General features: G+C 41.3%; 1 protein-coding gene across 6 annotated transcripts in view; it reads left to right on the forward strand.

Moving 5' to 3' along the window:
* Positions 1 to 255: 255 nt before the first annotated feature.
* Positions 256 to 25,785, forward strand: part of wdfy4 (WDFY family member 4) — a 44,728-nt gene continuing 19,198 nt past the window's right edge. For 4 of the 6 annotated variants that reach the window (XM_054799235.1, XM_054799231.1, XM_054799234.1 and 1 more), the window contains exons 1-43: positions 256 to 1,193; positions 1,263 to 1,429; positions 2,099 to 2,347; positions 3,561 to 3,672; positions 4,049 to 4,158; positions 4,511 to 4,630; positions 4,710 to 4,899; positions 6,556 to 6,745; positions 6,987 to 7,147; positions 8,062 to 8,294; positions 8,360 to 8,499; positions 9,834 to 9,964; positions 10,126 to 10,227; positions 11,093 to 11,283; positions 12,042 to 12,757; positions 12,850 to 12,940; positions 13,010 to 13,224; positions 13,306 to 13,385; positions 13,688 to 13,916; positions 14,044 to 14,120; positions 14,195 to 14,413; positions 15,140 to 15,318; positions 15,388 to 15,619; positions 15,724 to 15,875; positions 15,948 to 16,059; positions 16,139 to 16,329; positions 16,406 to 16,558; positions 16,638 to 16,711; positions 17,036 to 17,197; positions 18,377 to 18,471; positions 18,556 to 18,646; positions 18,757 to 18,959; positions 19,543 to 19,709; positions 19,785 to 19,904; positions 19,996 to 20,157; positions 20,240 to 20,395; positions 20,661 to 20,787; positions 20,851 to 21,002; positions 21,223 to 21,461; positions 22,028 to 22,149; positions 22,238 to 22,429; positions 22,996 to 23,105; positions 25,314 to 25,391. In XM_054799235.1, coding sequence (XP_054655210.1) covers positions 1,409 to 1,429; positions 2,099 to 2,347; positions 3,561 to 3,672; positions 4,049 to 4,158; positions 4,511 to 4,630; positions 4,710 to 4,899; positions 6,556 to 6,745; positions 6,987 to 7,147; positions 8,062 to 8,294; positions 8,360 to 8,499; positions 9,834 to 9,964; positions 10,126 to 10,227; positions 11,093 to 11,283; positions 12,042 to 12,757; positions 12,850 to 12,940; positions 13,010 to 13,224; positions 13,306 to 13,385; positions 13,688 to 13,916; positions 14,044 to 14,120; positions 14,195 to 14,413; positions 15,140 to 15,318; positions 15,388 to 15,619; positions 15,724 to 15,875; positions 15,948 to 16,059; positions 16,139 to 16,329; positions 16,406 to 16,558; positions 16,638 to 16,711; positions 17,036 to 17,197; positions 18,377 to 18,471; positions 18,556 to 18,646; positions 18,757 to 18,959; positions 19,543 to 19,709; positions 19,785 to 19,904; positions 19,996 to 20,157; positions 20,240 to 20,395; positions 20,661 to 20,787; positions 20,851 to 21,002; positions 21,223 to 21,461; positions 22,028 to 22,149; positions 22,238 to 22,429; positions 22,996 to 23,105; positions 25,314 to 25,391 — 6,846 coding nt within the window. In that variant the 5' untranslated portion in view covers positions 256 to 1,193; positions 1,263 to 1,408. Of the gene's footprint in view, positions 1,430 to 2,098; positions 2,348 to 3,560; positions 3,673 to 4,048; positions 4,159 to 4,510; positions 4,631 to 4,709; positions 4,900 to 6,555; positions 6,746 to 6,986; positions 7,148 to 8,061; positions 8,295 to 8,359; positions 8,500 to 9,833; positions 9,965 to 10,125; positions 10,228 to 11,092; positions 11,284 to 12,041; positions 12,758 to 12,849; positions 12,941 to 13,009; positions 13,225 to 13,305; positions 13,386 to 13,687; positions 13,917 to 14,043; positions 14,121 to 14,194; positions 14,414 to 15,139; positions 15,319 to 15,387; positions 15,620 to 15,723; positions 15,876 to 15,947; positions 16,060 to 16,138; positions 16,330 to 16,405; positions 16,559 to 16,637; positions 16,712 to 17,035; positions 17,198 to 18,376; positions 18,472 to 18,555; positions 18,647 to 18,756; positions 18,960 to 19,542; positions 19,710 to 19,784; positions 19,905 to 19,995; positions 20,158 to 20,239; positions 20,396 to 20,660; positions 20,788 to 20,850; positions 21,003 to 21,222; positions 21,462 to 22,027; positions 22,150 to 22,237; positions 22,430 to 22,995; positions 23,106 to 25,313; positions 25,392 to 25,785 lie in introns of all 6 variants that reach the window. The other 2 variants (XM_054799233.1, XM_054799232.1) reach the window with 2 other exon arrangements.

Below are 25,785 nucleotides of genomic sequence, written 5' to 3' on the forward strand. Positions count from 1 at the left end.
TAAAAAAGTCACATGACTTGTGACGTAACGAATCGTCTGTGCTGGAAGCAGCAATAACAGGAAGTGGAAATTGACAAAATATTCACATTGTATACAAACATTTAATAGTGGAATACATATATCTTTTATCACTGGATCTCATACTAATGTTTTCAAATTGGTGACTAACTTACTTACGGCTCACTGGCTAAGGGATATCTTCCTGTAGGTGGCGGTAATGCACCTTTGCCATCTATTTCACCCATTAGAGAAAGAAGCTAGCGGCAACATGCTAACCGCAACAAGCGACTATTTAGTACAGTGCAACAAGGTAAAAAAAAAATCATTTTGCGTCACATACTCTCTTTAATTTCTCACACATACAGACGATTTATATTTTATAGCTTTCCCTGGGAGAGTCATCTTCATAATAAGTGCAGCCTCGGATGAGGAACGTTTCTGCCTCATGTTTTGTATTTTAATTGCTTTCCAATCTGGAAAATGCCACGCAACTATGACGACTACCTTTTTGAAATATGCTTTATGCATTCGAAGGCGTTTTGTGTTATCTGGCTATTTGGGGTAATAGTAGTATAACATTTGCCCACTAGATAGCAGCGTTGCTTAAACGTGTGTTACGTTCCCCGCCTTTATTGTGAGAATTGTGTTCCTTGTCTCTTCTATTACAGATGTAGTTAGAATTATGCAAATCTTCCTAGACTGGATGTACTATTGGAGGGTGAACAATGGACTGCTGATATTATATGTTTAGGGTGATTTATTAAAGGAAGATGAAAGCATGGGACGAGGGTTTGCTTGTTTTACACACTTGGAATGCCCTTCTAAAAGTGCTTATTATTTACAGTCTCTAATTATGACTGAGGCTGCCTTCACAGTTGCTTTACACTATCCTATGCTGCTGCTAAAATATATATATATATTCTAGTCATGTATTGTTTTTTTCTTGTAATACAATGTAATTTCCCATCAGTTCTTTTCACTGTATTAGGAAATATATCGAATGTATTTTAATTGGAAGCTGCACTCATAGAATAGTGGTCATGGTGAGTCATATCATGTCAGCCAGCCCTGACAGCTCTATAAACAGCATTAAGAGTATCTTCAGCGAGGGCCTCATTCAACCAGCCCAACAACCTATTTTCACTTCTGCTTCTCTGGGGAAGTAAGGAAGCACATGACTTGATCCAGCTGATGTGAGTTACCCTCCTTGTTCAAAGTTCATTCTACTTGGTGCAGATTAGTGAGGGCGGTTACTTTTACAGCAGCACTGCACAGTGAGCGTCAGTCATGTCTCAGCAGGTCTCCGCTTGCCTTTGCTCCTGACATGAGAACGTGGACAGAGTAGGAACTTATCTGGACTCCCACAAGTCCCTTCACGGTGCCCTGTTAAGAGTGTGGCACTGCACACATGGCTCTTACGCTAACAAAGGTAAGATGTTGTGTTGTACACATTGTGCATGTGGAAAGCTGAAAGGAAGAAGAACTCTCGCATGAGCACACTGGAACAGAAGCTTCTCACATGAGAGATGTTAAAGAATCGGTGCATTTGTGTGGAATGTGAGCTGCCTTGATCTACAATCCATCTCTACTACTTCCCTCTTTGTAGATCACATGGCTGTAAACATAAAATGCTCAGACTGACAACATTTGAATTTAGTTCTTCATTTTTTTTAATACATTCGGAGGCACGATTTTCTATACATTGGGTGAAATGCAACAAATAAGCATGAATTGTCACCATCATAGACAACAGAGGCATCGCTGAGAGAGCACCTATGGGGGTCACACTTGCACACATGTACTCTAAATGACAGCATTTGCTACCAAATCAATACTAATTGAGGCTGTATGGCTGAAAATGACAAAATCAGTATTACATTTGTGGTGTTTGAATGATTAAAAATGACATTGAAGGTCATTTTGTGCTCGATGTATTACAATTGTAATTCACTGAGTGACTAATTTACCGATTTAGGTTAACAACCACTTTAAATGGCTTCAGGGGTAGCACATCAATTATTACGAGGGAAAGTAAATGTGGTTAAAGTGGAGCTAATTGGCTGTGGATTTCTAAATGTTGTCTTTGTCTCTTGTCCAGGATGAGAGGGTAAAAGGGGAGAGGATCAATAGAGAAACAGGGGAGCTGAGCGCTTCAGGGGAGCTGTCTGTCTCTGTGGAGTTGGACAAGAAGAAAGCGGAGGCCTCTTCAGACCCTCTGCCCTCAGAGTTGCTCCGAGAACATCTGCAAGAACTTGACGTTCACCAGTGCTCAAGTTTGGACCACAATGGAGACTCTGTCCCATTAAAGCAGGAGTGTCTCGTCAGAGTCCTGCCTCTCTATATACAGGTACTGCAACTCTTCATATAGTCGCCTTCATCTTCGAAATTTTGGTCTAGATGGAAAATACAGCTTCAGTTGCAGTTAATAAACATCACTGCAAAAGTTAATGGTCAGAAAGTCAGGATCCTGGGAATAATCCAGATAACAGGAGGTGACAGTCAGATGTTTGGCCTTTAGCCCATTTCATCACTCTGCCCTTAAACAATGTGTTTGTGCTCTGTGGATTTATCTACTGTTTGCTCAACTGTCACATGAAATTCAAACACCTCTGGAAGTGTGGAGAAGAACATGAGTAGGGAGGTACAACTGGCTAAGTTTGCAATCAATTTGTTTTTTTGGGTTTTTTTTTAGTTGTGCGGTACAAGTGATCTGGCGTGAGTGTGCCCTAAAATACATAAAATATTAAAATATAAAATATAGAGTTTTCAAAGTGTGGCACATTTTGAAAATGTAATACAGTTGGGGGCCTTCCCTATGTAAAACTACATTGTGCCTTAGTGGTTAGCATGTCGGCCTCACAAGAGTTTTCTCTGGTTACTCCAGCTTGCTCCCACATCCCAAAAACATGCATGTTATGTATGATTTGTAAATTGTTCATACGTTTGCGTGTAGATTTTTGTTTGTCTATATGTGCCCTGTGATTGGCTGGCGACCAGTCCAGGGTGTACCCCACATCTCGGCCAAAGTCAGCTGGATATGCTCCAGCTCGCACGTGACCCTAATGAGGACAAGCGCTTAAGAAAATGAATGAATTTTCTCAATGAATTTTTCATCTGGCACCTTCCTGGGTAGGTCCATTTAACACATTGGTGTATGGATATTTTTGTAATGTTCTGAACTCCTGTTTCCATGCCTCTGTTGAGCATAATACTGCTTGGAAGGGGTCTGCGTGGTTACCCAAACTGTTACTACTACTTCAGAGTTGTAATGTGTTTTATCTCCAATGGCAAGGGTATGACCATTCAGGGATTTGCATAAGAACAGCACACTCAGTGAAACAACATATCCTCTTATGGATGTGAAAAGAGAACATAGGGCCTTGTTGGTTACTTAGAATGTGCTTTAGCTGAAGCATTTGCACCTGCAAATAAGGCGCCATTGTTTGGTTTCATCTTGTGAGGTGTGCTAGAAATGTTAATCCAATGAATTAAATTGCAGGCCTTTATCTATTGTGTTTGTTCAGTCAAATGAATCAATATTTTCTTCTCTGTTATGGCAGGTGTGTGAGGAAGACGGGGGGTTTGAGGGGTTGGACTTGAAGGTACTTGCAGCTGTCACCGCAGACACAGTCATCTATAACATCCAAAACAGGCTTGCGGAAAGGCCTGCAGGTACTGACTTGCCTTTAAGTCATCATACATGGTCCAGATTTTATGTATTGAGGGACTTTCTACCTGTTTTTACTTCTGCTTTTCTGTGTCACTTTTCCAGAAGCCTGTAGTACACTTTGCATGTTGTATATATCTAATGTTCCTCAGAGTAGAAAGTCATAGCATCACACTTCCTTTACGGTCATATCATGTGGACTGTGTGTGAACAAAATTCAAGAAGTGTCAGCATCTCCTCTGACTGAGTTTGTCAGCTTAGTTCTGTTGCATTTTACATCAAAATTCAGATTTTTATTGACTTCTCTGACCGAATATGCACCGTGTCGTATTTTCAAGGTTTGCTATGGTGCTAAGCACTTTAAATCTTTTATGTTTGCAGAGGATGCTCGTGAAGAAGTTGTACGATTCTTCCAACCAGAACATGAAGAGACAAACTGCCCAGGATGGCTGTTGCTTAAATCTCTCTTGTTGCTAACGGCTGACAGCTCAGTGAGTTTATTGGGTTCCTGTTTGCTCGTTTGAGCTGCGCTGTCACGTCATTTGATGGTAGTTGTTTATTGAAGATAAAGTACTTAGACAATATCCAAATTGCTGTATTATTATTATATGCAAAACAGTAATAACAATGCATATTACTGTATTACTGTATATTACTGTATTACAGTGAAGCATTTAGCACATCTAAATTCAAACAGATAGTTAAAAATGCCAAACAGTGCTATCTAAGCAGTGTATTGCAAACAATACAAACACTTACAATACACATCTTTTAGCAGTTGTATAAAGTGAATATTCCATCACAAATAAACTGCATTTTATTCCACTTCATTTGTGTTTGCAGGACATACTGTCATGTATAAATCCAGGACTTCCTGCTGCCCTTGTGAAATGTTTGTACCTACTCGTATGCATCCCAGCAAAGGAGAACTTGAAAGAGAGCTTTCAAGAGCTACTAACACAGGTGAACATCAATGGACTCCTCCCCCCAAGATGTTGATGTAGCCTTGCTGACTTTATAATACTCCAATTCCAATTTTTAGGTTCTTCTCCAGCTTTGCAGACAACCAGTGAATGTGGAACGGCTGATAGAGACCCAGGAGCTTCAGTGCCTCATAATTGGGCTCACGTCACTTTGGGACCAGACCAGCATCCCCTGGAGGCATGAGGCCTCCCGCATCCTTAAGGCGATTTCCGCTGTGGCCACGAGCAACACTACTTCAAACCTGCTTGGTGAGCACAAAATCACATCTTTAACAGAGTGGATATGTTTATTTATTTGGTGAAAAGGTATTTCTTGCAGTAATTAGTAGTACAAGAACACCTGACCACACATTTCAGCGAGGCAAATGAGGTCTAATTTGGTAGATAAGTCACTTTTGTTCACAAGCACTATTTGTTTTTCTTTTTAGGGTCACACTTTACATTAAGGTACACAAAAATACAGTAGTTACTGAGGAAGTAATGAAGAACTAATGACGAAGGCGCATACATTTTGATTAGTTACTGAGGAACTAATGAAGAACTAATGAGAAACTAATGATTACAGTAGTTACAGAGGAACTAAGTTGCATACATTTAGAGTAGTTACTGAGGAACTAATGAAGAACTAATGAGTAGTGGTTAGGGTTAGGGTTAGGTAGGTCCGTTCCTCATTAACTACTGTAATTTTGTGTACCTTATTGTAAAGTGTTACCCTTTTTAGCAATACAGACTCTTTATTCTTACAGTTTTAACTATATAATCGTCATAACTTGAACATCCCATAAACAATTGATATATACTTACTGGCCACAACAGTAGGTGCACAGTCTTGTATCGTCCAAGACAGGGACTTTATATTAAAATGATGCCTTTCCAGCGGTATTCATTTAAACTATGTTCATTATTTGTGGGTGCAGTTTGCAGTTGTGCAGAGCTGCAACTCATCATACTGTGTCTAATACTTTGGTTACCTCATTATGCTACATGGGAGGGGAAACATATTAGTATTATCTCTCAGCACGATGCAGTGCGGCCACAATAATATATATCGTTAGTTGTTTATTGATGGTGTTTTGGTGTTTTGATACAGCTATTGTATAGGATTTCAGCAAATTTTGCAGGTTTACATAATTTTAATATCTGCTATATATCAAATAAATGCGTAGTAGTGTAGTTTTGTTTTGTGTAACAATTATGTGATGCCAGTGGTGGAGCCAAACATTTTAATTGGGGTGGCCAAGGTGTGACCATTACTCACAAAGGGGTGGCAATAAGTTGATACCTGAATTGTCTAGATGTGCCAGTGGGGTTGCCGGAAAGCCACCCCGCAGCGCCACCACTGCTTTTGGACCACACATTAGAGCAATTAATACCTGAGCATGTTTTCAATGCATAGTTTCTGGATTCTGCTCCCCATCATGGCGACCCAACCCTCGCACAGCATAGTACGGAAGTGGATGCTGATTGGCACTCCTGTTTTAACTCCAGACTCCTTGGTTTACATGTCCACTCATGCTGCTACAGAGAGCTTCCATTATTAACAGATTTATGTGCTGATCAGGCTTCAGAATTTAAGTCAAAGTCAACATAGTGGGAAAACTTGACCGGAACCGACCAAAGTAATCATGGAAAACTGACCTACCGCTTGCAGTTCATGTAAGACAGGGTTTTATTGACAACTGCTCCACACTGAAAGTTGTGTGCTGCAGTGAAATGCATCCAAGCGGAAACGGCAGTTAGGCTTAACTAATGTTCTTCATCACAGAGCCACGTTTGTCAAAATTGTCCCCCAGCCGTGGGGTTGGCCACTGGGGTGGCCGGAGAGTAACCAATGGTGGCCACGGCCACCCCTGGCCACCCCGTAGCTCCACCAATGTGTGAGGCTCACCATGTTATCCTCTGTAGGCAAAAACTGCATTCGCATCTGCATCCAGAATCTGTCCCGCATCGGCCCTGAAGTGGCGGGCCCGCTGTTAGCGGAGGTGGCCGTGGCTGTGTTTAGCTTCGTTCGAGACACATATCCTCTCAACCCAGCCCTCTTCACCGAGTTTGACTCCCACAATGGCTACAAGGCGCTGGAAAACATTCTCCAACGGTGAGAAAATGAGAACAACACATTGTAGGACTGGTATTAAAATGATTACAGTATATTTCCATCATGGACTTATATTATCTAAGAGCAATTACACATTCTTATGATTAATGTGGAATTACATGGTTTAAGAAATACAATCTCATAACATTGTATTGGGCTTTACTCATTCATTACAAAGAGTTTTTCTATTCTTTTTTTTTTTTTTTACATCTTTTTTTTATGGCTCCTGATGCCAATAAAGTTGTGAAGGAGGCGTATCAGAGGATCAGTTCCAGTCTGTGGAGGAGATGCTGGCGCTCATTGCCTCGTTCACCCTGCTTGGAAAAACAGAGCTCAAAGTGGCTCTTTGTGTCAGTCACCCACAACCTCCGGGCTTTACATTTGAGCCTCCATTCAATAAAGGTACGTCATAGGTTAACCACTTATCTACGGCTGACTTTTAATATACTCATTGAACTCATGCTCATTCCATTTGTGTACTTGGAGTGGGTGACTGCTCAATTTTTTCTTCTTTTACACTCATACAATGCCCACCTTGACTCCCCACCGTACCCCACTACTGTGGCGTGCAGCGTCCCTCCGCTTAACAGGAAGCTGAGGTGATTATGTCTCGGATGATGAAGTGGCGGCTTCCCCTCTAACAATATTAGGATGCCCCACATCTATTCACCACTGGCCTACAGCTAGCGGCCATCTATCATGGATGCACACACCCCTAGATCTAACACTCAGAAATGTGACATCCATAATAAACACTCACACACACACACTGAGCAGCCATCCATCACATCAAGGAGAAGCTCTCGTTCCATCACAGGACTCATGGAGTCTTGCGTTGATCTTATTTAGTTGGCTGATGCAATTGAGCTTAAGCGTGAACATGAATCCTATTACTAAGCAGCTACTGTACTGTATATATTTACCCACAATAAACAGTAGTGTGTTTGCTGCCTAAATCTAATACCTTGCATGTGGATATTTTGACAAGGTGGCAAACAAACTGCATCAAGGCACATTATTGTATGCTGCTTTTGCATTCATATGTGTTACATAGTTTGTTTTCAATCTATCTATGTACATGCAACTCGATTTGTTTACAATGTTGAACGTGTGCTTGATGTTATACTTTAGTTTCTGTGACTCTATGTCAAAAAACATTTTATTGAAAGTGTTCTCTGACTATATTAACCTTGGTCTGAAGGTCCCGCCTTATTATAATCAATCCAACATTGTTTTAAGTACAAGAAGTTCTAAACCACTGAGACTACTTTTCATAAGTTGATGCACTTTTTCGATATCTTCCTTTTTTCCTCTAGATTCATCAGTGAAGAATTTACCTGCCTTCCACCTGCTGCAGGACTCCTTGCTGCGTTCACAGGATTCTCTGCTGTGCTGCCAGATTCTAAGGACCCTCCAGATGATTTGGGAGCGGGACAAAGCTAATTTCTTCCTCTTGGAGTGGACCGTCCAGACCATGGCCCAACTGGCCGCATGTGTGTGGCGCAAACCAAAAGCGGTCCAAGCGTTGTTCTGTTCAATGCTCGAGATGGTAAGCTGGAGCCAGCTTGTCTTTACTGTGTTGTTCATGTGATGCTGATGCCTGGTCTACTACAGGTCATACTCAAGCTGAACTACATTCCCCATGAGGCATTGCGGGTCATGCTGGGCATACTGAAGCAGAGCTGGTCAGGGTCACTGGCTACAGGGGAAGGAAGGGCAGAATATGAAGTGACAACTCTCAAAAGCTTTCACAGGTGAGTGATGTAAGTTTGTGTGTTTTAATGGCCTTTAATTCTTCTCAGGGCTAATATACTGTAGTACATCACTCTGGTTCACTAGTTATAACATAAGGTTCATCTGCACATATATATATATATATATATATATATATATACAGTATATGTATGTACATACATATATACATATATATATATATATATATATATATATATATATATATACATATATATATATATATGTATATATGTATGTATGTATATATATATATATATATATATATATATATACATATATGTGTATATATATGTACAGTATGTACATATGTATATATGTATGTGTGTGTGTGTGTATATATATATATATATATATATATATATATATGTATATGTTTATATGTATGTATATGTTTATATGTATGTATATGTAAAGTGATAATATATATATATACATTATATATATCATCACTTCAAGATTTGTATGGAAATGTTACAGGGAAAATAATGCTCCATTTTGACTGACACTATCCAGAAGGCGTGCAACATGTTTGCTTCTTTGGTTGTAGGCTGCAATGATGTAATTTGGTTACTTTATTATTACTGCTTTACGCTGCTGGGACAATGCTTCAAAAGTGAAACAACCCTGGTTCAAAAAGTCATCATGTGAGATGTCATTCAAGCAAATCTTCACCTTAGTGATCAGCTAAAAGATGAACTACTCAAGTGTGGGGGTTTTTGTGTGTTTTTTTTCTGTTTTTTTGTGACACTACCTCACAGGGTACCATTGATCGAAAAGAGGACAAGTGTGACGATAACATTAGAACCAGAAATGAAACTTAGCCCAACACAGGATAGCATGTGTTTGCGCAGTTCAAAATGTGGAATTCAATAAATTAAATGTCAATTGCATACAAATAAAAAAAAAAGACTTATTACACAGTACACTTACATGTGTCTTCAAAGGATAAGTAGTTTTACTTTCATTATTTTATTTAGTTTGTAGTTTGAAAGTGTTACTAAAAACAACACAGTTTAAATTAATAAATTTACAATTTTCTTGGAACAACTTGGAAGTCAACTAACAACGACGGTGGCGGTTCCACTGTATTAATACATTTTTCTCAGTATTTATCAAAACTGATCTTTATTAGCTTAAAGGCAACCATTTCGATGCAGCTATTGTTGGAGCTATTTATGTAGATGGTAGATGTACCTAATGTTGTGGCCGGTGAGTGTAGTGTAGTGTAGTGTAGTAGTTCAGTGTAGTGTAGTCTAGTGCTGCCCTCTTGGAATATACAGTAATAAATGTATATATATACTGTATATAAATAATATTTTGCACTCTTGTGTAGAATGACAGTGCACAGTGGTATGCTAGCAGAGGTGCTAACTGACTGGGGCCTCCTGGAGATGCTTCTGGGAGAACTTCGCAGGAGAGCCAAGATCATCCGGAAGGCTGGCGCTGCCTCCACCGCTCAGTTAAGTAAGAGACGAACTATGCACCCTCATGAGTGCACTTTATAACCATCATTACACGAGTGGCATTGAGCAATTGGGACAATAATGATTCACTACATGTCTCCGTCACAGTGAGTCATTTTAACAAGAAATATATTGACTCTGGCATTGGCCGTGTGTTCCTAGATGCACAGCAGCTGCCATGTGTAGAGGACAATGACACGTTACTCACCACTTGTATGCTTCAAGTCGTGTCCACCCTTACTCTGCGTTCAGTCAAGAACACAGGTACAAATGTTATCCCTGATAATAATGTGTGGTGATTAGTGGTGTCACGAGACACCGAGTTCACAGGACGAGACGATACACCAGATTTTAACATTACTTTTAAGAAAAGTACAATGACAAAATATATGGCAACATATTGCATATTTACCAACTTGATTTCTTCTACGTGACACTCTTCTGGACTGTGTGTATGCTAGTGGCCCCGCCTCCACCGGCCGAGACAAAGAGACTGTATGACTGACAAAAGGGCTCACTCCGTTTATGGGGTTGTTCTATAGAACAAACGCTCCAAGGTGCTGAAACCAATGCAGAGAGTGAACTCTCTTCCAGCATTTTTGGAGGCAAGAGATGAGGAAAACAGACACGCATTCACAGGGCAATTTATTGAAGCGGAAAAAATTATCAAGTTCATTTTTATTTATTTTGTGATGAATTAATTAATTATCGTCCCAGGCCTAGTGCCCACGACATTTTTTTTCTGAGCGAGACATCTTGCCATGTTTTAATCTCGCAAGATCTTGTGACACGATGTCTTTTGACACCCCTAGTGGTTATTCCTTTAGTTCTAGTGTTTGAAATGCGAAAAGCCGTTTTTATTGAATGCAACGCACAAAACAGCCACATGTCACAACACTTGTACATGTTTTGTCTATGTATTGCTATTTGACCCAAGATGAATGCTGTGGTTGAAGGTCAGAACACTCAATACACACCACAGTTCCCTTTGGAAATTGTCAACCAATATTCCTTAATCTTTCATTTGTCAGAACGAAAAGGGAAAAAAAGACAAAAAAATGCATGTAGTGGAAAGCACAAGAAAAATTCTCCTTATGCATTTTTAATCAATTCTGTTCTATTTCTGCAGTTTCGGTACGAGAGCTTGGAATGATCCCATACATAAAGATCTTCCTCGACGAAGATCGGTATCGAGCTCCCACACTGAGCATTTTGGAACATCTCGCCGAACTGAACCCAGAGGAGTTCATGAGTACCGCCATAGGAGCCCTCTGCTCTTCCACACAACATGAACTGGCTTTGAAGCGGGATCTTTTACAGGTACACACACATGCTGAGACAATCATCTTTGCAGTGATCTCAGCTTGTTGTCCTCATCCCACACATCAAAACATAACAAATTGTAATGTACTTAAAATGTAATTAGCAAGTGAATTTATTTTCTTTACATGTGGGACGTTGATTAGATTCTAGACAAAGCAGATTGATTTGCTAAAGCAGGTTTAGCTGTTAACTCAGGACTGGATTTGATTAGGCCAGCAGCATTGTGCTGTGCTGCTATCCGATCGGTGAATGGGCCTGAGATGTGATTAGGCTTAACGAGGTTACACACCTACTGTATTTGTCGTTTTTTTGTTTTTTGTTTTTTTTTTATAGATGGCAATGAGAGGCGCTCTTACTTGCAGATATTGTGTGTATTGGGTGTGTGTGTTGTTTGTGCTAACACGGTTAAAGCAGGTGGCAATCAGATTGGGTCTGACCCGGGTTGCCAAGTGTTGAGAGCCATTGTGATTACTCCGGTTTCACTTAATCATATTTCCCCTTGCGTTGTGCCTCACACTTTACCTACCTGATGGATTAGCTCTCCAAATTGAATAAAGCTAATGTGATTTAGTTGACCTCCCAAAACTATTTACCAGAAATGATTTATGATATATCTCTCTGTTTCATGTATTTTTCATCACATTGTTTTAATTGACTAAAGCTCATTTTGAAAGCTGAAAGCTCTGTGTTGAAATTTATACGGAGGTTAACTAATGTATAATACCTGCTCTTTATGTCAAATTTCACTTTTACAGTCTGTGCTAAAGGTGCTGGAGAGCCCGAATAGCTGGGACGCTTTCCGACGAGCTGGTGGCTTTACCGGAATGCTCTCACTCGTGCTTGACATGGAAGGCGCTCTGGCCGACCCTCCTCTGGGAGAAGCGTGGCAGTCCGTCGGACATCAACCACTGCTCGACGTCCTCCTTCTCACCCTCCACATCTTGGCCTCTGCTGTGCATCTTCACGTGGTGAATGCACACTTTTTTCAGACTGGCGGCTATTACGAAAGGCTGGCTGAGGCTCTCCTCCAGCTGGGCTGCTTCCACACTGAAAGACGAGAGAGGAGCAGGTGGGAGACAGAGGATAGATGCTTTGTCAAGACTGCAGAAGACCGTCAGCCTCTTGGAAAAAGCTTCCATCAGTTTGTTGAGTTAGCACAAGAGGTGCCTGCAGGTCCCTCCTCCCCATCTGTCCACCTCCCCATCACTCTTCGGGCTTGCATTAGGCTCATTTCCTACCTTGACCACTTTGCGACAGGCCATTGCTCCTCTCTGGACTTTAACTTTGGATTAGAACCTGGGAATGGGTGTGACGGGGACCAAAAGAAAATAAATGTATTGACAGGGCATGATGGTAGTTCAGCGTCACCTGTCCACATGGGGCCTGTGCAGCCATCTTTGGCGGACATACAAGGGAGCGGTAGAGCCACGAGAACCAGCATATCCACAGCCTACTTCGATTCCCAGTCTAGGTGCTTACTTTGCCCTACATGTCATACACAAGTTGGCGCAGGTCTATAAAGAAGTTCTACCATGCATTAACCAAGATTTTCTGTTATTGTAGGTTCACCTGTGAACATATCACACTTCACCCAGGAGCTATTAGAGTCATCATGATGGTCCTTCCATCAGTTTTTATTCCTGAGGACACACAGGTACCTTTTTTTTAACATCATGTCACAACCACTGTCCAGGTTTGACTCAAGTGCTCTTACTTTTCTTAGCTCTCAATGGAGGTCCAGTTGGCAGTGGCGAAGCAAGTTCAGGCTGCGGTTAAATCTGAGCAAAACTGTCAGATAATGTGTGAAGGAGGGCTTATCTCCACACTCCTGACTCACTGTCGCAGCATGCTGCTTGATCCAAATCACCCGTTACATATGACTGTTACAAGAGTCTTGGAAAAGCTCTCCTCCCAGGCCATCACACCTTCAGACCTCAGGTTAGATATGCTCCGTCTTAAAGAATCTTTATTTTTGAACAGGATTTTTCTTCTTATACGTTTGTTTATTTTATTTTCCAGAAAGTTTTTATGTTTAGGAGACCCTCTTATGTGCTTGGCCGACAAAGCAGGAGTGCCATTAAAACCAGGAGAAGAAGCTGGTACTGTAGCTATTCATTTTGTAATTATGACACTCTCCTTGTTTTGTATTAAAGGCCCCGTATTATACTATTTTACAACCATTTTAAATGTGTGTCTCTGACATTCAAGGATTAATTAAATTGTAATCTACTAACCGACCTACCTAAACCACATTGGAACTGTGCTTTTACAAACATGCATACCCAGCAGCCGATGGGATACGTTGTAGTTGTCTACAACCACTCATTTCTAGTCATCTTCACATTTAATTTGCTCTTTCAACCACAGCATCATCACATTTTGCTGATGTTGTTTCCTCCAGATCTCAGCACAAAGGCAGACACTTTAGCGGGGTTCACGGCAAGGACAATAAAGCGGAACTTCAACCTGTTGCAGTCTTCGACTTGCGGTGAATTGTCAGCCCGTTCCACCATTCCTGCCCACCAGATCATCAGTCTAGTGTCCATGACATCACCACGGACATTTCGGCCACTTCGACTCTCCTCCACACCTGCCTTTGTGGAGTTTGACATGAGCGAGAGTGGCTATGGGTGAGTCACTACGTCGTGTTGCTTAAATTAGCATTTGCTAGAGCTAAATAAATGTATTGAAATTTTGCATGCTACATTACAGGTAGAGCTAAATAATTACTAATAGCATTATGACCTTGCTTTATAGCTGCCTTTTCCTGCCCTCTCTGGCCACAGTGAAGGGGGTGACAGCCGATTCCATCTCAACTGGTGGAGTAGGAGGAGGTGAGAGTCTAAATATTCAACAGGATTAACGTGTTTCATGAATAAAGCTAATGTCATCTCTCTCGCTTTATTAGACTGCCGAGGTTTCCCTCCTACAGCCGGTCTGTCCTTTTCCTGCTGGTTCCAGATCAATAGGTTTAGTTCAGCATGTGATTCACACCCAATTCGACTACTGACAATCGCTCGCCACATGTCACGGACGGAGCAACAGTACATCTGCTTGTCTATCTCCTTCTCAGCCTATGATGGTTGTCTGGTCCTCTCCACTGAAGAGGAAGCTTTTACTTATTTGGGTAAGAGGTGTTTGGATTTGGTCTATTCTTAGTATGCCTACTGGTTACAATACCAAGAGGTTATTATATCTTCTCAACGGACAATACTATAGAACTGAAATTGGATATACTTTAGAGTAGACAGTGTACACTTATATAGCATTGTAGATTTACTGTCCTTTGAAAATAAGTCAACACACAGTCATTGTTGTCTAAATAACTGGCAACTCAAGAGTGAACATTGTCTGAAGTGTCAATATTTAGTGTGACCACCATTGTTATCAAGCAGTGCCTTAATACTCTTGGGCATGGAATTCACCAGAGCTGCACAGGAATCCTGCGGCCCAGTTTCCCAAAGGAGATCATGCTGTGCTTCACAGTGTCAGAGTACAAGCTGGAATGAACCACAGCTCCCCAGTGCCAACAGCACTCATACAACCCCAGACTATGACACTACCACCACAATGCTCTACTGTATTGTAGGCAAGCACAAAATGATCTTATTATTCACTTTTGTTGCTCGCTGTTGAAATAATAATGGCTGCTCGTTTTCAGTAAATCTATACTGCTACACAAGCTGCACACTGACTACTCAAAAGTATATCAAAGTTTCACTTCTATGGTATTGCCCCTTCAGGAGATATACTGTAGTAAAAATGGCTGCTGAAATATGAGGGGTATTCTGTAACATTGCTCATGTTTATGATGGGGCTACAGTTTGTGTCTTTCATCTCATTTGCCTACCAGATATGATGGAGCCAGAGGTGGGCACCCCAACCTCTTTGCCCACCTCATTGAGGTTCTGTTGTTCCAGCTTGCTTGTTCCAGGTCAGTGGCACCATCTTGTTGTGGTCATGGCAAAAGACATGAAGAAAAGCTGCATGGCTTCCGCCTACTTCAACGGCAAAGCAATAGGCACTGGAAAGGTATGACAGAAAAAGAGCAACTAAAGAGCTGAAATCAAAGTTATTATGTGTGTTTGTGTTCTTATTCAGATGAGATACATTCAGCCCTTCCCTGGGAAGTATGTCTACATGGACCCCACGGCTGTGATTGATGTGTATGGACTGATCGGGACGCCCGCTCTTTGGAAAGAACATGCTGCTCTAGTGTGGAGGGTTGGGCCCTCTTACCTTTTTGAGAAGGCTTTAAGCCCCGAGGTTGTAGGTGTAATATACTCTCAAGGCACTTCCTATATGGGCAACTTTCTGGCTCTGTGCAACAAAGGCATGTCACAAGATCTTGCAATTCAATCTGTAAAGTTTTTTTGGGGTATGTGTTTTATCTGGTGATGGAGGTAGCCTGAATTGTTTTCCCTTATTTATTCACAGATCACAATCCAGAAGTGGAGTCTGTCCCTCTCCGGTTGGTTCCTGAGGAGAGGATCACATTTGGCATCAACCCAGCAGTTTCCACATTAACTACTGTTGTGGAGATTAGAGAGAAGTACAATGAAGTGGACTGCAGACTGATTGCTAAAGAGGTTCGGCTGGAACTCTTTAATACTCCTGTGATACTGAGGTATATTTAAGTCGTCCTAATCGTCTAATTCCAGCTGGGGATAACCTCTCGAGACCAGTCTACTCCAGTGTTCCTGGCTCACAACATCAGCCAGCACCTGAGTGGGACAGCCCGGACCATTGGAGCAGCCCTGGTTGGAAATTATGGTCAGTGTTATATATGATTTATTTAGCTATAATATTTCCTGCAGTTATTTTGTAGATACTCGTGGCCTTTTCCTTGCAGGTGTCCGCACATTTATCCCCAGAAGTGCTGCTGATGGTTTCCTGTACCTTGGCGGGCCTGCAGTTGTTCTCAGTCTAATTGCAATGGCAGCAGACGACACCTCCTTGTATGCAGCGGTCAAGGTTCTCCACTCCGTACTGGAGACTAATTCTGCCATGCAGCAGGAAATGAAGCGCATCAATGGATACAAAGTATGTTTCAAATATCAAGTCTCAAAAACAGAAAGATCCATGATGTGTTTTAGTAATAATATTGCTCTCTTTGCAGGTGCTAGCTTTCTTGTTGAAAATGAAGAGCTCTCTCATCAGCCACAGAACTTTTCAACTGATTCTGCACCTCACGAGTTCCATGGAGCTAAGCTCTGGTTCAGATTGTCTGCAGAGTACAGCCGCTTTCGAGGTTCTTCTGTTGGATCTTGAGGTACAAAGCTAAAGATAGTAGTTCTATTGGGCTCAGAAATATTTTCGGTTCATTAAATTGACTTTGTCATCTTTTTTAGTTGTGGAAGAACACTTCCGAAAATCTGGATCTCTCAATTCTGAACCACTTTGCTGAGATCTTGAAGTCCCCAAGGTAGTCTTCACTCTCACTCAGCACATTACCAAGCAACATTGCTTAAATCGAATGTATTAGCTGTTCACATGACAAGTTATGCAACTTTGGACACTGAAATAAAGAGTCTGTTGTTCAGGATTGACAGCGAGCTTTATCATCCGTTCTGTCAACATTTTCATAGGCCTGTCATGAATATCACATTCCTGTATCATGGGAAAATACAACATAGATGTGTTGCGAATCAATGACAGGGAAGCGCCTGACTGGACAAGTGATGGACTTATCTACATAAGAGTCCCTCTCAATAAATTATTTTGACAGATGTTCTCTCTCTGTCCTTAGCAATGACAGCAGTATTGCAGTGGTCATGCACCGAATGGGCCTGCTGCAAAGTCTACTGTTTGAACTTTGTGACCCTTCAGTGACCTGTCAAAGGGTCAAGCTTATTACTTGTGTCATCACGCGTCTGCTGAAAAGTCACTTCACTGCTCTGGATATAAGCAGGTACTATCTGAAAATACGCATTTTTCAACAATTAAGCATATAATTTTGCCATAATTGTTTCAATTTAGTGTAGATCCCTACTATTCGTGTGGGTTAAGTTTTGTCAGCATCCATGAACAGCACATAAACACGTGTAATTGAGATGCCCATAAAATGTCTATTTTTGCACTCTAATAAAGCCTGGATTATGATGCTGCATCGAGGCGCTACCTTTTATGACACTGGTTTGCTCCTCCTCCTGTTGCAATTGTGACTGTTGTTGTTAGATTAGAATCAGCTCCAAAACCCTCCCGTCTCTCTTCAATTGCAATTGTTCAATTGAGACAAAGGAAGCTAATAAGATGAATGCATAGAAGCACAATCCTGGTTTAAGCCTTAAATATGTGTCACACCCTTATTGAACACATTTTAAATTGTAAAATGTATACTGTAGATGCTCTCCACGAATGAATGATAACGAAACTTGAGCGATAGAACAGATCGAGTCAGAGACATGATCAAGCTTTTTGCCTGGTCGTCAGACTAGGCTACAACCACGCTCCCGTCTGCTATGTGGCCATCTCCCTCTAAAGTGCAAGCGCTGGCAGTGGTACGCTGCCACATAACGCACACTGCATGTCGTTTTTAATTACAATAATGACGTACAATCGTATATTAACTTGTGTTCAGTTCACTGTTGAAGCTAGTGCTAAGTGCTATCGAAGCCACACAGGGCAGTGCCATCTTGAACTGACGTCACGTCGTTACGTTTTACATGTATGTTGTGGTGCACTGTATTATGCTGTCCATTTATGGATTATTGGTATATAATTATTTATATAATTGTTATGAATTATTACCAATTTAGAGTTAGACTTTTTTTTTTTACCAAAAATCTGCGAATTTGCAGGTACGCACGCGAAAGCTTAATTGTGAATATCGGCATATTCACAATTAAGCATCCACCGTATTTGCAGGTGTGCAGGTAATTAGCTTGTTCCCCTCTGATAGCGTCAATAAAACCTGAGCATTATCTTTGTAAAGGCAGATGGTGTTTTTAAAACCACTCAATTCAAACATCAAGTGTCTTTTATTGGCTAAATTACCACAAAAAGCAATGCAAATGAAGTAAAAGTAAATAAATAAAATAAATGGTACAAAGTGAATGACTGTGTGAATATTGTTCTTCTATTTTGACAGACTTGGCCTCTTTTTGGTCTACACACTCCCTCCTCTACGCAACACCACTGAAAGCCATGGCATGTCAGACTGTGAACTTTCCCAAGAAAAAAATGGTAAAAGGAAAACACAAGATTGCATCTGTGATGTATTTCTCCTGTACTTGTAATGACCCACACTTCTAACCGATGTCCTCTTAGCTCAGAGTTCTGCCAGCCTCATTCTCATCCGCAACCAGCTGCTACTTGTTCTTTGTGACATCCTTGCCTCAGACAGCCTTCTGATCAAAGAGTGGGTTACATGTGGTTGCTTGTTTTGATAAACCAAAATCAAAATGGAAAGAAAATGTGTTCCATGATGTCATGGAAGTAGTGTTAACGAGAGCTGTCATGTCCCTCCAGTCAGCAGAATCCTGTCTTTGATGTTCTGGGCAGTGATTGGTTCCTGCTCTTCCTGAAACCGCACCTTCATTCTTCTACTTTGAAACTGGGACTCGTCCTGCTCACGCACTTTCTGTCCAGTCCCACACAACAATGCAGATTCAGGGAGACTGTGCTCCCTGGAAGCCTCATAGATGGCATGGAGGAGCCTTTTGCCATCATGGGTAAACATGGGTTTAATAATTACTCCCAGCTGGAGTACTGTCTCGGGCTGCAAAGGGGCAGGGAACTGCTGGGAAATGTACAGAAATTTGGGAAGTTAGTTGAGTAGTTTTGTAAATATGGAAGAATGTCTTATTTGGATTAACAATAATTAATGTTTAAAATGACAAAGTTTTTATTTTTGGTTTAATGCATTTCTGTTAACAACAAAAACAAGACTTTTGACTAATTCTCAATGATTCCATTTCCAGTATAGTCCCTGTAGGAGTGTATATATTAATTAAGTTCCAGTGAATTTCCAATGGTACGTACCAACTGAAAAATTGAATTTTTCAACCCTAGCAGTGCTCAACCTTACCCAACAGATGGCGATGTTTCTCTTTGATTCCAACATTGTGTTTTTAAGACCGCTGTAGTGACTCAAGTTAGTGCTGTTATTTTAGTATTTCCTTAGTGTCTGCCTGAATTCTGTGCTCTCCATCCAAACCAAGCACGATGGTGCCCTATGAACTGTGCATTGTATGAATTGGAGAGGGAAACATCTGACCCCAAATTAACTTTACTGTTTCTCTTCTGCCTTTATAGACAATCTTCGGGGTCACTCTTGGTCATATGAATGCTCCAGTGTAGCATGCCCTGGCTTTGATGTTCTCCGAGGTCTTCTGCTCAGACACTGTCAGCTCCCTCAGGTCTATGAAGCGTTGGCTGCTCTGCTGCTGGGCAGGAAGATCAGCCAGTCTCTGGACAAAGAGGTGGCTATTTTGCAGTTCCTTAATTTTATGAATATTTACGAATATGTTCATAATCTTCTCACACGTAATCTGCAGGTGAACTTGGATGACTCTCTCCAGTGCTTGATTGACAGCCAAGCAGATGCCTCTGCCCAACAACTCTGTGTAGAGGCTGCAACAATACTACTGGAACTAGTCAAAGTCATCATCACTCAAGTAAAAACATTAAAAGTTTCCCACTATTTATATTTGTTGTAATAATAATTGTTATACGCATTGAATCAATGACAACCTCTTTTGACCATAGCATAGGCCGGGCACTGATGCATCAAGGGAGTCGCCACTCCTTGTAAGTGTGATGCAGTTCTTTTGCCTACTGCATAACCTTCGACCCCGCGACCCACTGTGGGTCTCCACAGAGTTCCTTCACACCCTCGCTGCTGTTGTCTTCCCCTGGTGCGGTGTAGAGGTTTGTGCATTATATTACTTTCATTTTTGTGATGTTTCTGACATGTCTTGTCTTTATTTGCTGATTGTGACCTTCTTTTTAGGACCAGAATGAGCCTTGCAGAATAAATGAAAAGGATGTGTTGAAGAATCAATCAGCAAGGAAGCCAATATACGACTTCATTCGTATTCTGGTGATGAACATTCTTTTTAATGTGTGTGACAGCAGCAACACACACCCTCTAGTGTTACTGATTGAGGTAAATGTCCACACATGAAAAATGCAATTATTTTTGAAAGCTCACACCTAAATGTCCATATGTTTGCGCTCACTTTTCTTACTACATGCTACAAGAGTATTGTTGATCCAGTTACTGCTAAGTTACTGAATGAATGAGGAAGTGCAGTGGCAGTAATTCAATAATTAGAGGAGAAAAAAATAAAAGTAGAATGGCGGTGTTGAGTATTTTTCAGTTCCATGTTGCAGGAAGTTGTAAAGTGTAATAATCCCTGTATATATTATAGTTTTGCCCAGATGCGGCATCGTTGGAACAGAGGCAGCGTTTCCAGACTGAGTGGCTGGAGCTCATCATGGACATCATCCACAGGCTCTGCAATGACAAGGACAACAGTACTCATCTCTTCTCACAAGGTAAATATTAAACACTTGTATCAAAGTGTAAAAACTTCTCATATAATGTGCTGTATATTTAAGGCTCCAGAGGGCAGACCCCTGCAGGCCAGACTTGCATGTTGATGGAGAATGTGGTGCTCTTCAGCAAGGTTCTGGTTCAAACACTTTACAACGGAACATTCCTGGGGGCCTCTGAGAGTTTGCTCAACTTCCTCGCAGATCAGATTGTAGTGGTGAGATGAGCACACCCATGCTCACGCTCTTTACATAAACACTCTCCTCTGGACTGACCATGTCATGCTGTGTTCAGCACGCTAAGAGCAGCACAGTGAAGCAGAAAAATAAATGTGCATTACATGTACAGGCTTTAGATGTAAATAACTTCATTAAGAAGAGTAAGTTCCTCTAATAGTTCATTCTGACATGTACTATGTCTGTCTACTCTGCTTATAGGCCCTGGAAAGAGGCCACACTCACAAAGAGAAGACGGTGTCAGCCCTCTACTCCTGCGCCAATAAAGTTTTGCTTTACTTCCTGTCTCAACCCCGACATTCCCAAGCTGAGATGGAAGGCATCATACGGACTTTCCAAACCCTCAATGATCGCTGGGATGTTCTCATGGCGACGTACAATTCCAATGTGAACTTCATCACATGCCTTCTTCATTGTCTCTTATTGATTGGATCTGGCAGGTAACAGTGAACACAAGAGTAGAGACACACATCAGAAATGCTCCAATTATAGCTGGGGTGTTTATTTACCGAAACTGCAAGGACGACAGGGCATTAATTGGAAGTAGGCAGTAACTGGAGAGAGGTTGTCATGTGGACTGCATGAAAAAGCCCATGAGAATGTGGAAAGGAAAACGTAGCTCTCTTTCACCACATAACATGCACCACGTTTCACACCAAGAACTGAGTAACGCAACCAACATTTTAAAGCGCACACTGAGGAAGATAAAGCTACTGGATGCTGATTACTCATGTTACTTCTAATGAAGCGACTGCCATCTTGTGGAGTTAAATTTAAAAAAAAAACATCAGGATGGTGCCTACATCCAAAGATTGTTAATGCCGATGTTTTTATTTTTTACTCGGTACTAATTAGAGACCCCGATGGTTGTTTACTTTTGTCGAGCATGCATCCAGCAATGATAGGAGACTTAATTTATTTGAATAGAGGCGTTGATTGGAGCATTTATGATAATCGCACAGTTGTAACCATATTTAATTTAAATGTCAAAATATTTTTTATGAAGCTACCCTGAAGGATTTTGGCGGGGAGCTCAAAAAGTGCCAAACAGGAAACTTTCAACCCACCTATTTTCTACCAAAGCCCGACACAAAGCAGATGTTGACTCTAGGGCAGAAATTTTCACAGGTATGTTAACCTTTTTTTTTACTTTTTTATTTGCACTTTTTTTTGGCTTGGGAGGCTTTTGGATGCTATATAGGCATTTGTGTTTCAGATGACAAAGAAGTGGTATCCTTAGCAAAGGCCTGCTGGTCAAAGGTCATGATGGAGCGGCAGCAAACCCTAGAAGAAGTGTACAAGATAGAGATCTCAGCCAGCCACATCGCAGAGAGGGCACCTGTGAGCATGACTGACATCAGCCCACTGTGGGAGGAGACTGCACACAAAGCATGGCTGCTGCACTCAGGTCAGCTCTGATTTGTGCTCATAATTAAAAGATTAGGTTCAGTTGCCTGTTGGATGTCTTTCAAGAGAAGAGTGAGCAGTTTGGCTTCATTTTTTGGTTTTATTTAATTTTTTAATACAATGTTTACCTTGGTATGACAGTGAAGGTTAAAATGTTACTTTTAATTTTCCCTGTGCAGTTAATAAAGAACAATTTGAGCCTGGAACAATTGACTTTACTAGGTTTTAAATTACTCTCATTATTTCCAGTGGGATATTAGTATCAACTTGGAAGTCAATCACTGCCTGTAAAAAAGGTTCCACTGTGCAATAAAACTGTATAAAATAACAGTGCCATTAATACGGTAAAATAAGGTATGATATAATATGGTACAATAAGGAAAGATGTGATACAGTGTGATATATGGAATATATATTCTCAGACGGCATCTGGAAGGAAGAACAGGCTGTCCTTCCCCTTCCGTAATCGTGGATGCTGCAGCCTGTTGCAAAGCAAAAGAGATGCAAGCACTTTTACTTTTTGCCCTTGACATTTCACATATCAGTGTGCCTTATTGTGCCTTACAGAGAATCAGAAGCACGGAACGGCCAGCAGCTCTCTCAAGAAGTTTGACGTGATCAGCAGTGCTGTTCGCTCAGCTCTGGGGAAACAGGACAAGGAGAGCGTGACAGTGGAGGTATGCACTCACATCATCTCATTTAATGTGTGCTATTCATCCCAGGACACCATGCCAACAAACCAACACTCATTCCAAAGTCAATGCTGTGTTTGTGCTGTGGACTTTCCAGCCCTGTGGGAGTATTTTTTTTATTTTTATTTTTTTAGTGGATTTGGATGATCACAGCTGATCGCCCCTGAGTGGGCTTAGTAATTGATATCAGCTCGTCCCATCCATGAAAACACTTGCTGCTGTTTGCTGCTGAAGGTTAAAGACGCGTTTATTGTTGTTTTTCCCCCCGAAACACAAGGCCCATATCATTAGTTCCCCCACAACGCTTAAGACGTCGAGGCCATCTGGAGCAGGGAGCGGGGACATATTACTCAGGCACACAGGCATGAAATTACCGCGTCTGTGTCTGTCCCAACCCTGCTAAGCGTGCGCTTGTGTGTGTGTGTGTGTGTGTGTGTGTGTGTGTGTGTGTGTGTGTGTGTGTGTGTGTGTGGGTGTGTGTGTGCGTGTGCACAACTCCTGCCTGCCGAAATTGGGTTGGCAATTATAGTGGTTGCAATCTGATGAAAACATTATTCATTTGATGTTATTCTTTATCATATCATTCTGTGACAGACTATCAGTGAGGGTGATGAATTGTTTTTCCACGTGAGAAGAAGCAGAAGAGAGCTCTCTCTGTCTCCTGCACTTTGCTCAAGCACGTCACACAGAGCATGGAGATTTGTTCAAAACAAATAGACAGATCATCTTTACGGCCGGCCAAAGAACCGAGTGAGACAATAATTAATTTCTGGATCATCAACTTGTGGCCTTTATTTGGCTAGTGAGAAATGCGTTGGGGGATCCACAGTAATGCAGCTCTGCAGAGCACTGAGCAGATATTAACATACAGTATATTGAATAAAAAGCAATCCTAAAGCCTTCTGTAGGTATTGAGTGGAAATATAGAGAGTAATAGGCAGTGTAAAGTCAAGCTTCTGTGCAAGTCTTCCAAATAATTATTTCATCAGCAAATGCCGTTTTCATAATCATATCTGTGTCCTCATATTACGAAGATAATTAACAGCACTAATGATCACGTTAAGTTCATTACACATTCCCTACCAGCCCAGAATGAAGTTGACATTATGTTGCCTTATCATCAAAGGTGGCGTATTGTTGGTAAGTCATTAAAATGAAAATGAGAGTGATGGTCTGATGTTAATTGCGGCGGGAAGAGATGAGTTATGTATTTAATGCAGCATTTAAAAGCCAATCAGTCTCCTATCTGCTAAATGGGGTAATTAATGCTATATATTACTTATGTTTGTCCAATTGAAGGAATGAAATTGCAAGATGACTTGCTGTTTATCTGTCACGCCACGGCTCTAGTATGCAAACTTCATTATTACTCTCCTCTCTGGCTGTATTATTTTGATAGTCCTCCCTTCGCGTTGCGCCCGCCTTTCTTTCACTAAACAACTTCTCAACTGTCATTTGGAAAAATCATTTTCATTCTCCAGTGTGCTCGTCAAATCAAAACTTGATCGTCAACTCACACGATTATTTTGAAATTAGTGTAATTGTTGCTTCTTTTGCATCTTTTTATAAATCACAAGACGTTCTACAACTCGTTTACGGCACAAGATTACACCCCAAAACGCAGAATTACCATCTGTAAATAAGACTGGATATAAAAGAGTTACTGTGTTGTTCATTCCTTGGGTTAAATGGCTGCCCTGGGTCAGCAGTGAGGATGGACACATGTTGTTTCACTCGTCTCTCAGCGAGCACTGCTGTGATGATGGGCTTAATGAAGCAGTTAACAGTCAGAATATGATCCCTGTGTGTCTGCTCAACACGAGCATCCTGCAGTGTCAACATGGCTCCGCTTGTTATTTTTTTCTTTTGTCTTTTAATCGACACACGCACATTTACCTTGCCCCCTACTGTGGTGGGCTCGGTGATATTAATGTTTATGTTAATTAGATCACACACAACAAAGGATTACATTCTCAGACAGGGGTTATTGTAAGACTGTAGCCAGTAGCTTATTTGGCCCCCGTGAATGCAATTTAGAGCCAATGTAATTGTATGAATGTGTTGTAATTGCATGAGGAAATAACAATATGAATATGTCATCTGTGTGTGTGTTTGTGTGTGTGCATGAAAGGAAGAATGATTGCGCTGCTGTTTTGCATTTGCATCATTTGGCCTACTGTTGTCTTTTTGCAGGAGTTCCTCTCCTATATGGAGTCACACCGACAAAGGGCTTACAGGATGTTTGAGAATATGAGGACAAATCACTTACAGGTTTGAATAGAAATACTATTCTCCAGTATAAATTTTCAAATATATTAGCTGCACGGTGGCCGAGTGGTTAGCATGTTGGCCACACAGTCAGGAGATCTGGAAGATCTGGATTTGAATCTCCATTGGGCATCCCTGTGTAGAGTTTGCATGTTCTCCCCGTGGGTTTTCTCCGTGTACTCCAGTTTCCTCCCAAATGTCCAAAAACATGCATGTTAGGTTAATTGGCGACTCTAAATTGTCCATAGGTATTAAAGTGAGCGTGAATGGTTGTTTCTCTATATGTGCCCTGCGATTGACTGGTGACCAGTTCAGGGTGTACCCCGCCTCTCACCCAAAGTCAGCTGGGCTAGGCTCCAGCATACCTCTGCGACCCTAGTGAGGATAAGCGGCACAG

Source organism: Dunckerocampus dactyliophorus, chromosome 14 (genome assembly GCF_027744805.1).
Source record: "Dunckerocampus dactyliophorus isolate RoL2022-P2 chromosome 14, RoL_Ddac_1.1, whole genome shotgun sequence".
In the NCBI taxonomy this organism is placed as follows: Eukaryota; Metazoa; Chordata; class Actinopteri; order Syngnathiformes; family Syngnathidae; genus Dunckerocampus; species Dunckerocampus dactyliophorus.